The sequence below is a fragment of the Wallemia mellicola genome (genome assembly GCF_000263375.1).
Source record: "Wallemia mellicola CBS 633.66 unplaced genomic scaffold WALSEscaffold_8, whole genome shotgun sequence".
In the NCBI taxonomy this organism is placed as follows: Eukaryota; Fungi; Basidiomycota; class Wallemiomycetes; order Wallemiales; family Wallemiaceae; genus Wallemia; species Wallemia mellicola.
Genome location: NW_006531965.1, coordinates 55,613 through 67,333, shown reverse-complemented (window position 1 = coordinate 67,333; position 11,721 = coordinate 55,613). Strand labels below are relative to the sequence as shown.

At 39.7% G+C, this 11,721-nt stretch overlaps 7 protein-coding genes across 7 annotated transcripts; 4 read left to right on the top strand and 3 right to left on the bottom strand.

The window, feature by feature from the left end:
• Positions 1–703: 703 nt before the first annotated feature.
• Positions 704–1,449, top strand: WALSEDRAFT_68692 (hypothetical protein; the record flags this gene model as incomplete). Its single annotated transcript, XM_006958010.1, has 2 exons — positions 704–856; positions 904–1,449. The coding sequence occupies exons 1-2, from the start codon at positions 734–736 to the stop codon at positions 1,447–1,449; spliced, it is 669 nt and encodes a 222-aa protein (XP_006958072.1). The 5' UTR covers positions 704–733.
• Positions 1,450–1,541: 92 nt separating this feature from the next.
• WALSEDRAFT_68691 (hypothetical protein) lies at positions 1,542–3,234 on the bottom strand (the record flags this gene model as incomplete). The annotated part of the gene is made up of 3 exons (XM_006958009.1): positions 1,542–2,021; positions 2,068–2,263; positions 2,308–3,234. 3 exons carry the CDS (start codon positions 3,232–3,234, stop codon positions 1,543–1,545), a joined length of 1,602 nt encoding a protein of 533 aa, XP_006958071.1.
• Positions 3,235–3,248: 14 nt separating this feature from the next.
• WALSEDRAFT_60231 (STT3 subunit of Oligosaccharyl transferase) lies at positions 3,249–5,813 on the bottom strand. The gene is made up of 7 exons (XM_006958008.1): positions 5,694–5,813; positions 5,635–5,647; positions 5,570–5,589; positions 5,489–5,525; positions 5,407–5,438; positions 3,473–5,361; positions 3,249–3,422 (listed from the first exon to the last, which is right to left on the bottom strand). The coding sequence occupies exons 1-7, from the start codon at positions 5,804–5,806 to the stop codon at positions 3,298–3,300; spliced, it is 2,229 nt and encodes a 742-aa protein (XP_006958070.1). The 5' UTR covers positions 5,807–5,813; the 3' UTR covers positions 3,249–3,297.
• Positions 5,814–5,834: 21 nt separating this feature from the next.
• On the top strand, positions 5,835–6,579 carry WALSEDRAFT_18275 (thioredoxin-domain-containing protein; the record flags this gene model as incomplete). The annotated part of the gene is made up of 2 exons (XM_006957969.1): positions 5,835–6,077; positions 6,127–6,579. The coding sequence occupies 2 exons, from the start codon at positions 5,835–5,837 to the stop codon at positions 6,577–6,579; spliced, it is 696 nt and encodes a 231-aa protein (XP_006958031.1).
• Positions 6,580–6,711: 132 nt separating this feature from the next.
• WALSEDRAFT_60229 (hypothetical protein) lies at positions 6,712–8,149 on the bottom strand. The gene is made up of 3 exons (XM_006958007.1): positions 8,080–8,149; positions 7,645–8,052; positions 6,712–7,600 (listed from the first exon to the last, which is right to left on the bottom strand). Exons 2-3 carry the CDS (start codon positions 8,047–8,049, stop codon positions 6,740–6,742), a joined length of 1,266 nt encoding a protein of 421 aa, XP_006958069.1. The 5' UTR covers positions 8,050–8,052; positions 8,080–8,149; the 3' UTR covers positions 6,712–6,739.
• Positions 8,150–8,431: 282 nt separating this feature from the next.
• On the top strand, positions 8,432–10,142 carry WALSEDRAFT_37825 (P-loop containing nucleoside triphosphate hydrolase protein; the record flags this gene model as incomplete). The annotated part of the gene is made up of 2 exons (XM_006958006.1): positions 8,432–8,561; positions 8,608–10,142. The coding sequence occupies 2 exons, from the start codon at positions 8,435–8,437 to the stop codon at positions 10,140–10,142; spliced, it is 1,662 nt and encodes a 553-aa protein (XP_006958068.1).
• A 559-nt stretch (positions 10,143–10,701) lies between these two features.
• Positions 10,702–11,658, top strand: WALSEDRAFT_28472 (hypothetical protein; the record flags this gene model as incomplete). The annotated part of the gene is made up of 1 exon (XM_006958005.1): positions 10,702–11,658. One exon carries the CDS (start codon positions 10,702–10,704, stop codon positions 11,656–11,658), a length of 957 nt encoding a protein of 318 aa, XP_006958067.1.
• Between the last annotated feature and the right edge of the window lie 63 nt (positions 11,659–11,721).

Sequence of the window (11,721 nt, the reverse complement as noted above, 5' to 3'; positions counted from 1 at the left end):
CTCTCCACTAGTATTGGTCGGCTCTGCACTCGTCGCTCTCTTCAATTTCAACTGAATGCTTGCATGGAATCTTAACTGAAATTGTGGAACGGCTCTAATATACTTATTTATTCTTTCCTCTAATTTTGAAATTTATGTACATAAACTCTTTAAATGGACATTTTAATACTTTTACATAACTTGATTTGTTAACTCGGCATATGGTTTCAGAAACATCTTGTAGGGAATATCTAATTTCTTCAGTATTGTTTGTAGGCAATTAATTCTGGAAGAGCGTTATAATACTTTACTCCAAATGAAATGGGTGAATTAACTTCGAAAGCTGCAAAAAATATCAAACACATCCTTATAACCGTTTCAAATACATGTACACTTGATTAAAGTTTCTGTTCATTAGTAGAACTATTTTAATATTATTCGTTGCAATGTTTACGTCTTTGATTATGTGCTTATAAAAAGAAGTTAAATTTTCATTTCTTTTATAAGAACATATTTTACCAAGAATACCATACGCTTAGCTATGCGGAAGTAGTACGGTGATCTGCCAAGCATCATATTGACCAATAAGATGATAGCATGCCAACCTTAAAGAATGGAATGTCAGCATGACGTACCTAGACATTAATTATGAAAGTACGGAATGGGATTGAGCATGTCTGAATTGTATTTAAGCCAACGATTATTCTCTTTTTATACTCATCAACCACCTCTTCTATCTACACTAAGAGCAAGTATGAAGTTATCAATCGCAACTGTCGCCGTCGCTGCTGCTATCGCAACTACCTCTTACGCTGCTCCACAACCAGGTCATGGCCATGGTATTGAACATGGTCACGGACACGAACATGGTCACTTTGTGAGTACTTTGCTCGCTTGATTGGTTTTGTCTTACATTCGACACAGGCTCGCTTCGAAGGTCTCCACCCACATGGACACCACGGACACGAAGATCACCATGGCCACCACAAGCGTCAAGAAGATGAGGAAAAGAAACACGCAGTTGTTGGCAAGAAGAAAGAAGACGAGGATCGCCAACACGAGATAAGAGGTTTCGAACATGGTCACGGCCACCACGATCACCACGACGAGCACCACCACGGACACCACGAACATGAGCACCACCATAAGAGACAACATGACCACGACCATGGCCATGGTCATGGCAAGAGCGACCACAGCAAAGGTGCTGCTGACCAGGGTAAGACCGATCAAAAGGATACAAACCAAGACCAACAAAATTTGAACCAAAACAACCCAACTACCAACCAAGACACTAACAAAGATCAGAACAAGGCTACTACAGGTACAACCGGTGATGCTGAAGACATCAACAGACAACAAGCCCTTGACAATAAACAAGAAGAAGACAGATCTGGTGCAGTTTCAAACGTTCTCTCACCATTGGCGCTTATTGCTGCAACATTCGTAACGGTCATGCAATGGAACTAAAAAAGACACACATTACTTTTAACATTTTGGGACTTTCTTTTAAATAATTAATGAACACTTTCTCATCATTTGTAAATACATTTACTTTCTTTATTAACTTTGACTGATCGACATCTGTGCCATATTCCTAAAATGTATCTCAAGTTTTATATCCTGAAGCTGCTTTTCAAGGCCACGTGAGAAGTAACTTCCTTTCCCATAGCCTATCTTTACTTCTGCAAGTGCTTCTTCAGTTATCGTTATGCAGTTTGTTAACTTCTTAACAACTGTTTGCTCAGAAGTGCCCTTTTCTTCATTTCTATTCGCTAACATTTGCTTAGACAATTCGACTAGCATCAGACCGCGTACGGGATGACCATATGGTAGTATTGCCTTTGTTGATTCTAGTGTAGCTTTAGCCAATTCGACTGCCATAGATGGAGCCCACGATGGCATATCATCCATATACGAAATAGCAGTCATAGCTGTAAAACAGCTTCTCAAATATCTCAATCTATGGTATGAATGAGGTGGGTATGTCTTTACCACGCTTTCATAATGTGGTTGCAGTTGGTTGAAAGCCTTAATTGGATCTGAGCAACTATTAGTACAAATTCAAGCTCTGTAATGGTCTCTTACCACTTGTCATCCACTTTTCAGCTGATTGCAATGGTTTTGCCAATTTCAACGCGACTTTTTGTCCTTCATGCTGATCAAACGCGTCAACTTTGGAATCTGTATCTGGTCCAGGACCAATATCGAACAGATACTGCTTAAGTAGTTGGTTACGCTGTGCATCCCATGGCTCTGCACCATCTACGTAAGTTGTTGTTATCTATGAGGCTTCAATATCGATCAGAATAATGTTGTGAAACATACCTCATCACCCTTTTCAATGCCCTTAAATGCGACGACACTGAGTCTGTTATCCTCCTGAGTAAACAATACTGTTGAATTATACTCCTGATTGTGGTTGATACATGCTGCAAGAGGACATATTGCTGTACCAATCTCCATGAAGTCTGAACCTGAGAGTGCAAACCCATTGGTTTGAATTTTGCAAAGCATCCTCATGATATATGAAATTGATAGGTTATATCTAGACATTGCTTCGCGATCTTTACCACCTTGGGTGAAAAAGTCAAAGAACTCTTTCGCCTTATTCCCTAAACCAATCTTCTGCTCTTCGGTATAATTGTCATAAGCATCATACATATCTTCAACAGACTGACCCCATTCGTTGTCTCCAAGAGTGCGCTTGTGGTCCTTCATCCAGACGAACCTGGCTAATGCACGAACAGAATCCTGCGGTATGGATGAAGAACCTAATGAACGCAAACATAAACATTCGTTCTTATGGATAGGCCAGTCAGATTTCTGCGCTTCTTTGGATGCGTAGAAGATAGTCTTGCATAGTGAACAACGCGCCAGTTTCTTCATTGTACCTAACTCGCTTGCAAACAAGCCACCATATTCACTTTGAGCTGTGTATGAGCAAAACTGACTGATATGTTGTTTGTCTAGAGCTATAACTGTTGGTATTGTAGATAGAACAGTATGGCCAGGCTTCAAATCCCTCCTCGCAAATAAACCTCTTCCTTTATCCTTTGTTTGTCGTATTTCCACGTCAACGTTCAGTACTTTTATCAAATCCTCTTCTTCCAATCTATGAGAAGACGTACTGGCTTCGGTTGGTACTTCTGTTGATAGTTCAGTTGGTCTAGCGTCCACATTTTCAGCTTCCTGTCGCTTCTGCTGGGTTTTCAACCTGGCTTCTCTCTTAGCAGCCAAATCAGAGAAGCTCATCAGAGTGACGAAATAAGATGACGAAATAATTTTTTATATAATTACAAGTCTAAAAAGAAAGAACTAAAATCTCGTTCTCAATTTACCCTCATTGAAAGCCTTCGCATCCTTGAAACTTCTTCCTAAAAAGTCTGGTTCTTTGACTTCGTATATTCTGACTAGCCAGTTTTCAGAAGTGAATGCTTCATCTATTATCGCGCGTCAGAGTTACCAGAATAATCATAAAGTAGATACTCACCCAGTGAATCAAGTTCTGGACCTACTTTTGGTAATTTGACCTGTCTAACTCTATCTACGGCAGGTCTGGATCCGAAGAGGTCAGCAAATTTGTGATAAACCATCTTGTAGAGCAAGCTGTTCTTCATTGCAGGTGCTGCACCTTCATCCATCCTGAATTCACCCCTTGGTGTGAAATAATCTCTTTCATGGATCTCATCTGGCCAGATACCCTCAGCAATTCTGACCATCCAAAGGAATTTGTTGATATCATCTCCAGAGTAACCCAACAAGCCACCAAAAACGACGAGCAAATGAGTTACGTCATGTTTACGAAGGATATCGTAGCTGACTTCTTCAGGTGAAGCCATAATTTTACCAACTGTTGCAATATGTGTGTTGTTCCAGGTGTTATTGTCAACCAAGGTAGTTCTACCTGCCATACCTGCTAATTGGTAACCATAATCCCACCAACTACCTACAACAGCATCTTCTGATGTGGTTTGGTTAAGCCAATTGTAAGCTTCTCTGAAGTCATCAATAATGAGAGTGTCACCCTGTGGTGTTTTCGATGCCAAAACAACCGATGGGGATGAGTAGGCATTTGATGTGACCCAAGTAGAGTGGAAAACAAACAAGACCAACATCAAGAGCACATTTACAATGACAAGGAGGCGAGCATCAGGAGCCTTAATGCCAGTCTTTTCTTGGATCTTTTGAATGATTTTGGCGTGTGTTGCTTCTATCGACTTGTCTTTCTTGTCCTTCTTAGTTTTCTTATCTTTCTTTTCGCTGGTATCTTGAGCAACTTGTTCAGTTTCAGCCGGCTCTTGAATGTAACTATCGAGGAGAGTTGACAGAGCTACCGCCGAAGCCACACAAACTATTGGTGTGAGTGTGAGCATCAACCTGACCATAACACTGGCAAAGTAACTACCGAAGAGCGAGTAAATTATGACGAATACACTGGCTTCACCTTTTACGTGATCTGATAAAGAGCGGAAGCAGAAGTAAACACCAGCTGGGAACAAGTAGATCAGCATTTGTAAATCAAAGAAGAATGATGGCCATGATGTAGGTTGATGTTCTGAGACAGAGGCAACGATCGGAATGTGAACCTTTGCATAACCGGTATCCCACAATGAGTAAAATCTACCGGTCCATGGGGCGATTATGCCCTTTTGAGAAGCGAAAGCCATACCAACAATACCCAATGCAGAGCCAGCAATCAAAGTAGCTTTGAGCAATGTCTCAAATTGTTGCTTCGATGGTAAATGGGAGTGTACGAGTGTTGTGAATGCAACGAGCTGTAATAAACCAAATACACCTAATGCTGCCATGTGATCTGCAGTACCAACTGGATTGAAACCAACGAATGGAACTTGCATCGAAGCCAATGTACCGATTGTGTAGAATGAGCAATAAGAGATATATAAACGTGGTGAGTATCTGCCCATCAAGATAAGAGTGAAAACGTGAAGTGGGATAATATTGATAATGAACGCGTAACCACCCCATGCTGATACCATGTAGTAATAAGCAAGGGCGGTTATTGCACCCCAGAAAGCGCTTCCCAGCCTAAGTGACTTGACCCAGAGATAGAAAGTGAACATTAAGAGGAAAATAGCAATTGCCTCGTTGTCGTATGAACCTGCTACTGATCTGGAAATATAACCAGGAACGATACCGATGAATACAGCAGCGAGAAGACCCGCTCTTTCGTCCTTTACTTCTGCGGTGAACAAATAAGTGACATAAGCTGTTAATCCAGAGAATGCAGGTGCTAATAATACGCAGATGTTGCGAATGTCTATTGGTATATTTAGATTATGTAGAATCTTGTGTATCAGACCGGAAGTCAACATCAAACCTGGATAGAGAGTACCACCTGTGGCTCTACCAAGAGGGTACCTTTTATTGTTAAGCTGTTAATCTGTAGCATATATTATAACGCACCATGATGTGTTATCATACCAGTTCCAAAAGTTCTATTGATTTTTATTAGTAATGAACTAGAAATTCAAGAATAATAACGTACTCTAAAGCCTTGTGATACCAGTACTTTTGTAGCACGGCTGTATTGTCGTTAAGATATGGCTATGAGTTTATTTGAACTGACAAGTTAAACCAAGGATCGAACTGGAGTAGTTGAGTTATGTGTTATATGAATATAGTAGTACCCACCTCGTGTATTATACTATATTAATACGTTAAAGCTATTCTCGCTGTTAACTAGCACCTACCTTTCATGTCTAATCACAGAAAACAGACGGGAACTGACAGCCGCACCCGCTATACAAACGAGAATGACGAGCTTTAATAAGCTGCGTACAGTCTCAGAATTATTCGCAGACATGAACGTTGAATTGAAACGTCATCAGAAGATGAAATTGACTTTGATTTTAAGCGCATTTTATTTGTCTGTAGCGCATGCAGCTTTATTTACAGCAAAGGATCAAGTAAAGACTTTAGATAATGCTTCATTTGATAAGCATGTTCTCGAAAATCCTTATAGCACATCGGTTGTCAGTTTTACGGCAGATTGGTGCGGTCACTGTAGGAATCTTGTCCCAGAATATAAAAGCGCTGCAAAATCACTCTCTGGAATGGTAAACTTCTTTAATGTGGTAGGTCTTAGATCCGGAACAGAGAAGACGCTAAATCTAACTCCTCTAGGACTGCGATAGTGACATTAATCGTCCTATATGCTCAAGGTATGGCGTAAGGGGTTTCCCAACCGTTAAAGCCTTTACGAGGGGCAGAAAAGCACCACCAAAAGACTACAACGGTGAACGCAAAGCGAATGCGATATCAGAATGGGCAGGCAACCAAATTAGAAACCTTGTCACACGTGTATCTGATAATGAAGCTTTGCAACCTTGGTTGGACACGGAGAAACAGGCACCACACATTTTGGTTTATACAAACAAAGCAACAACATCAACTCTCTTGAAGGCATTGGCATTGAAGTATCCAGGTGCTAAGTTCGGCATTATGAAAGCAACCTCACGCAACAAAGACGTGAAGAAGGAGCTTGGATTAACTGGTGAATTAACCAGTCCAGCTGTCTTCCTGATCCGTGGTGGTAGCTTAGAAACAACAGAGAAATATGAAGGTTTGTGTTCTTGAAATATAGAATATTATTTCTAACAAGCAAAAGGTTCACTCAAATTCAAACCACTCAGAGATTGGCTCGAGGACGAGCTCCCTGAATCAAGTAAGACACCCTTCGAAACAACCAAGAAGGCAAAGAAAACTAAGAGTGAATTGTAAATATGCATCAATAAGCTTATATACCAAAAATATCAGTCTCGCAACTATCGATGATCTTTCGACAAACAGCCACCTCTTCTCTATAAATTTGTGCAACTTTCCACACAGACATGTAACGCGTGAGAGTAGCGTAAGTCAGATCAACATTGCTTAAAGCCACTCGGGTTTTCCATACACTGCTCGGATCCATCGTCATATTCTGCAAGGCACCTTGCTCACCCGCTCTGATTGCGTTGAGCAGTGCGATCTCTAGGATTGGACCATATGACGCCACAAGCTGACAGCAACTATAAAATGGCCAGTGTGGAGGTATCAGTATACCTTGCTGTGTTTGATGGGTTTCATCGAGCCTTATATAATGTAACATCTGTTCAGTGCATTCATGAATAGCGGTCAGGCTTCCAGAAAGACTATCTTCTAAATTGCAGGAAGCAGGCATCACAAATGCATCATCTAGTAACATCTCCATCTCCTTCATTTTGTGATTGAAAGCACAAGATTGAAAGTTGAAAGTCATGTCAGAGAACCATGCCTGTCTATGCAGATGTATCCGTGCAGCCAATAAAATCAGAATGGAAGTAAAGTTGAGCTCCTCGATGGTCTTATCAATAGCTGAATGATAGTTCGATCGTGCAACTGTTAGAAGATTGACGAGGATCTTGTCGAGGGCGCTAACTCTCTCGAAATTTAAGCGACCATTGACTTTTGTGCACTCGTTCAGGATCGACACCGCTTTGATACGACTATCGTACGCTTGTTGGAGATTTATATCAGATGCGACATCATCAATATCGACTGATATGGTCATATATGAATCAAACTGACGCGTAACAGTACCGCTTGTACTTAAGTTAAGAAATACGTCCAGAATATATAACTTAAGTTCGTTTAGCGACATCAATTAGTAAGATGTAATCTCACCTCCCACCATATTCTGCCGTATATCGAGTTTAAACGATCACCAGGAGTGAGAAATGGCGTTTTAGTATTCAATCCAAGTTCTAGAGCCACTCTGGAAGCGTATTGGATATGATCTTGGGCCAAAGTGATGTCATTCCTACCGTAATCATCGTGAATAGTGTATATGAGACCAATTAGGGTTCTTAAATCACGCTTTTGAGATTTTATAGCTTCGTCAGCGGCGTTTATCATTGATGCCCTCCTATTTCGAGGATCTAAACCCCTCAAATTGTCAGAAATTGTTAATGCAGAATAATAAACTAAATCAAGGTCTTCGCAAACGGTTTTGCCATCTATAAGTGGTACTCCATGTGCGAATAATGTAAAACAATCATAGTTATCTGTCTTCTTAGTTGGTCTACCCATTTTCTTCGAAGATAGTTGCCACTGACAATCTAAGCCAATTTTCGTGCAACGTTCACATGGTAATTGATCAGTTGTACTAACGCATTTCACTTTACTATTTCTGCAATTCAAACATGCTATTCTTTTGGCTTTAATGGTTGTCATTATCTCGGTGACTTCATCGGTGAGTTTCTAAAAGCCAGAAAAAAGTGACCGAGAACTATCCGAGAATGCTTAAATAGAATATTTTCCTGTTATTAACCACCAACTATGTCTTCTATCGAGTGGAATAACATTTGCTATCGTGACATTCTCAAGCAAATTTCAGGGGATGTCAAACCAGCGGAAATCCTAGCAGGTGAGAACTCATGCATTGATTATTATAATAAGCTAACACTCAAAAGTAATGGGTCCTTCAGGCTCTGGTAAAACAACCCTCCTTGAATGTATCAGTCGAAGGAAGAAGACATCATCAGGCAACATTGCGTGCTCATCGAGCACATCATTTTGTGAACAGGAAGATGCGTTGTTAGGTGCGAGAATGAAAAAGATATTATGTTCTTCATTGACGAATTACAGGTGTTTTGACAGTTAAAGAAACTTTAAAGTACTCAGCAAGGTTGAGTGTACCACATGCGACTTCGCAAGTAATAGAAGAACGCGTTAATGCAGTAATTGATGGATTAGGTTTACATTCCGTTCTTAATAATCGGATTGGTACTCCAATACAAAGAGGTATATCGGGAGGACAGAAACGACGCGTTAGCATAGCATGCTCGTTGGTACAATTTCCTGATATTCTTTTCCTTGATGAACCTACGTCAGGTCTTGACATTTCTACTGCACATCAAGTTATGACTGCAATAAAACGAATGGCCGTAACACACAACATAGCTGTTGTAGCTACAATTCACAGTCCAAATTGGGAGATATTCACACTATTCGATAAATTATTATTGTTGGCAAAAGGTGAAACAGTATTTAATTCAAAAATTGATCAATTGGTTCCATATTTTGAAGAATTAGGTTACAACTTCCCAAAATTTTCGAACCCAGTTGATGTCGTTATGGAATTGATAAACACGGATTTCGAAAAGCAAGATAGCAAGAGTATTGAAGAAGGTACATCTAGTTTTAACAGGTTGGAATCGCTCGTGACATCGTGGAAAAGTCATGAAAAGTTTCACGTGGCTGTAACAAACACTTCAGACACACAAATTCGCTCTAGTGAAAGTCTATCAGATTTCGTTCGAAGAACTTACATTCTTTCTGAGAGAAACTTATTCAACTATTCTAGGAATCTACTCGCTTATGGTGTTAGAATGGGAATGTATGTTGGATTGGGTGTTTTGCTCGCCACAATTTGGGTAAATCTGAAGCAATCTGACGATCGCTTGAATGATAGACTCTCGGTGCATTTCTTTTCAGTTGCTTTTCTCTCTTTTATGTCGGTTGCTGGAATACCAAGCTATCTCGAAGAAAGGGCAGTTTTACGAAGAGAACGAGCAAATGGGCTATATGGACCACTTTCATTTACACTCGCTCAAACAGTAATGAGCTTGCCATTTCTCTTCATATGCGTCGTAATATTCACTGTTATTTGCTACTTTTCAATCGGGCTTCATCCAGGCGCTTCGCACTTTTTCAAATGGATGGCTATACTCTATTTATGCATTCTTAATGCAGAATTCCAGTCACTTTTAGTCGCTTCAATATTTCCAGTATTCGTTACATCACTCGCAATCGCTGCATTCATTAATGGCTTTTTCATGTGTGTGCAAGGATACTTCATTAGAGCCGTAAATTTGCCTAGATTCTGGTACTATTGGGCACATTGGATAGATTATCAGACGTTTGGTTTTGCAATTCTAACCAAGTCTGATTTATTAGGTCTGAAATTTGAATGCAATGGAAGTATCGAAGATGACAGTTGTCAATGCTCCTATCCAAGTACGTTGATAAGTCAAGGAGAATGTGCCGTGTCAGGTGAAGATGTTCTCAGACAACTTGACTACGATGGTATATCAATTACGCTCTACTCCTTCATTTTAGTTATTATCATAGTAGTTTATAGAGTTTTATTCTATATTGTAGTAAAATATAACAAAGCTTAAAATATATGGTTCATTGGTGTTATTATTAAGAAAGAGTTCAAAATTTTCAAATTACATAACAGAATTTCGGAAGCTAATTCTTTCACACTGACAATTATGAGAACACCCTCATTGAACAGAAGAAAGAGGAGTATTAAGGATGATGAATTTATAAAACTCATAAGCATAGATCAATATGAATTTGCAATTGAGAAAACGATAATAAAACGACATTCGACGATAATCTCAACATTGATTACAGATTTTGGAGTAGGAAATACACAGCAAGACTTGCGAATCCTTCAACCAGCATTGACACCGCCTGTGTCATCAGAGAATGACACGGTGACGTGAGTATACTATTGTCACTCTAAGGAATGAACTAATGAAATGAATTAGACAGCCGACAAAGTTAACAGATCATTCAGTATTTGAGCACGATGTAAACAATTCAATTACGACATTAAGCAGTGTCGCAAATAAGATAAAAAAGAAATGCACACCTTTGTCATTACAACGATCGACGTTTAGGAGAGGAAGTGAAGTTTACGAGAAACCGAACATAACTCAAAATAACACAATGTATAGGACGGTCTCAACGCCATCACCGCCATCATCGCAAATTTTGAAAGGTGATTCACCATCATGCTATCCGTACACATACCCTCAGGGTACAAATTCCTTAAAGAGAAACATACGATTTTCAATCCCACGTGAGTATGGACTCAATAACCTTGGTTTGGCTGCTGGATCACATGAAATTGTTAACAAACAGACGCCATCACCTTCAAGTAATTCTGCATTACCTGGATTAGCAGAATCACTAGATCCACATACTCAAAACCATAAAGGCGTTCTTGAACCCTCACCATTCACCTGGAAGACAGAAAGTAAAGGTGACAACACATCGAGCTCACAATCGAGTCCAGCCAACAATCCATTTGCTGCACCTCTAAATCCACACATCTCGAGGACTAATAACGTCAAAACACGACCATCATTAATTAGCATGAAATCAAACGCGAGTGATGTACCTAAAGATGATAAAATCACGTACTCTAAAACTAAAGACAAATTGTGGCTTAGTGAAGATGCAAGTACACTCGAAGTTTGGGTTACTATAATGAAATTTGTGAACGATGAGTACACCCAGACAGAACTACTTAGTCGTACATCACAAGAATTGATAGAAAAGCTAATAGAATGCGTTAAAAAGTACGATGATTGCTCAACACTCAACTTAATTGAAGAATTTCTAACAGATTTCACAACTTGTTCAAATAGTCTTCGTAATTTGTTAACGGCAAAGCGATATGGTTTGCCAATACTCCATGGTACGTCGTTGGTAAAGATACAGCCACATATGATACCAACACTCACGGTTGAACAAATTGAACTCATCGGTGCTGAAGATATGCACGTTATTTTGAATAGCTCACAATGTCTTAATCTTTTGCAACTTCTTGTGGGTAATCCATATGCTACAAAATCACTTCACTTAGTCAATCTATCAGGAAATAAAGAGACTGTTTATTAGTCCATCGATGATGACAGCCTTGAAAGAATCATCTTGTATGGCATTCAAACTACGCAGACATAA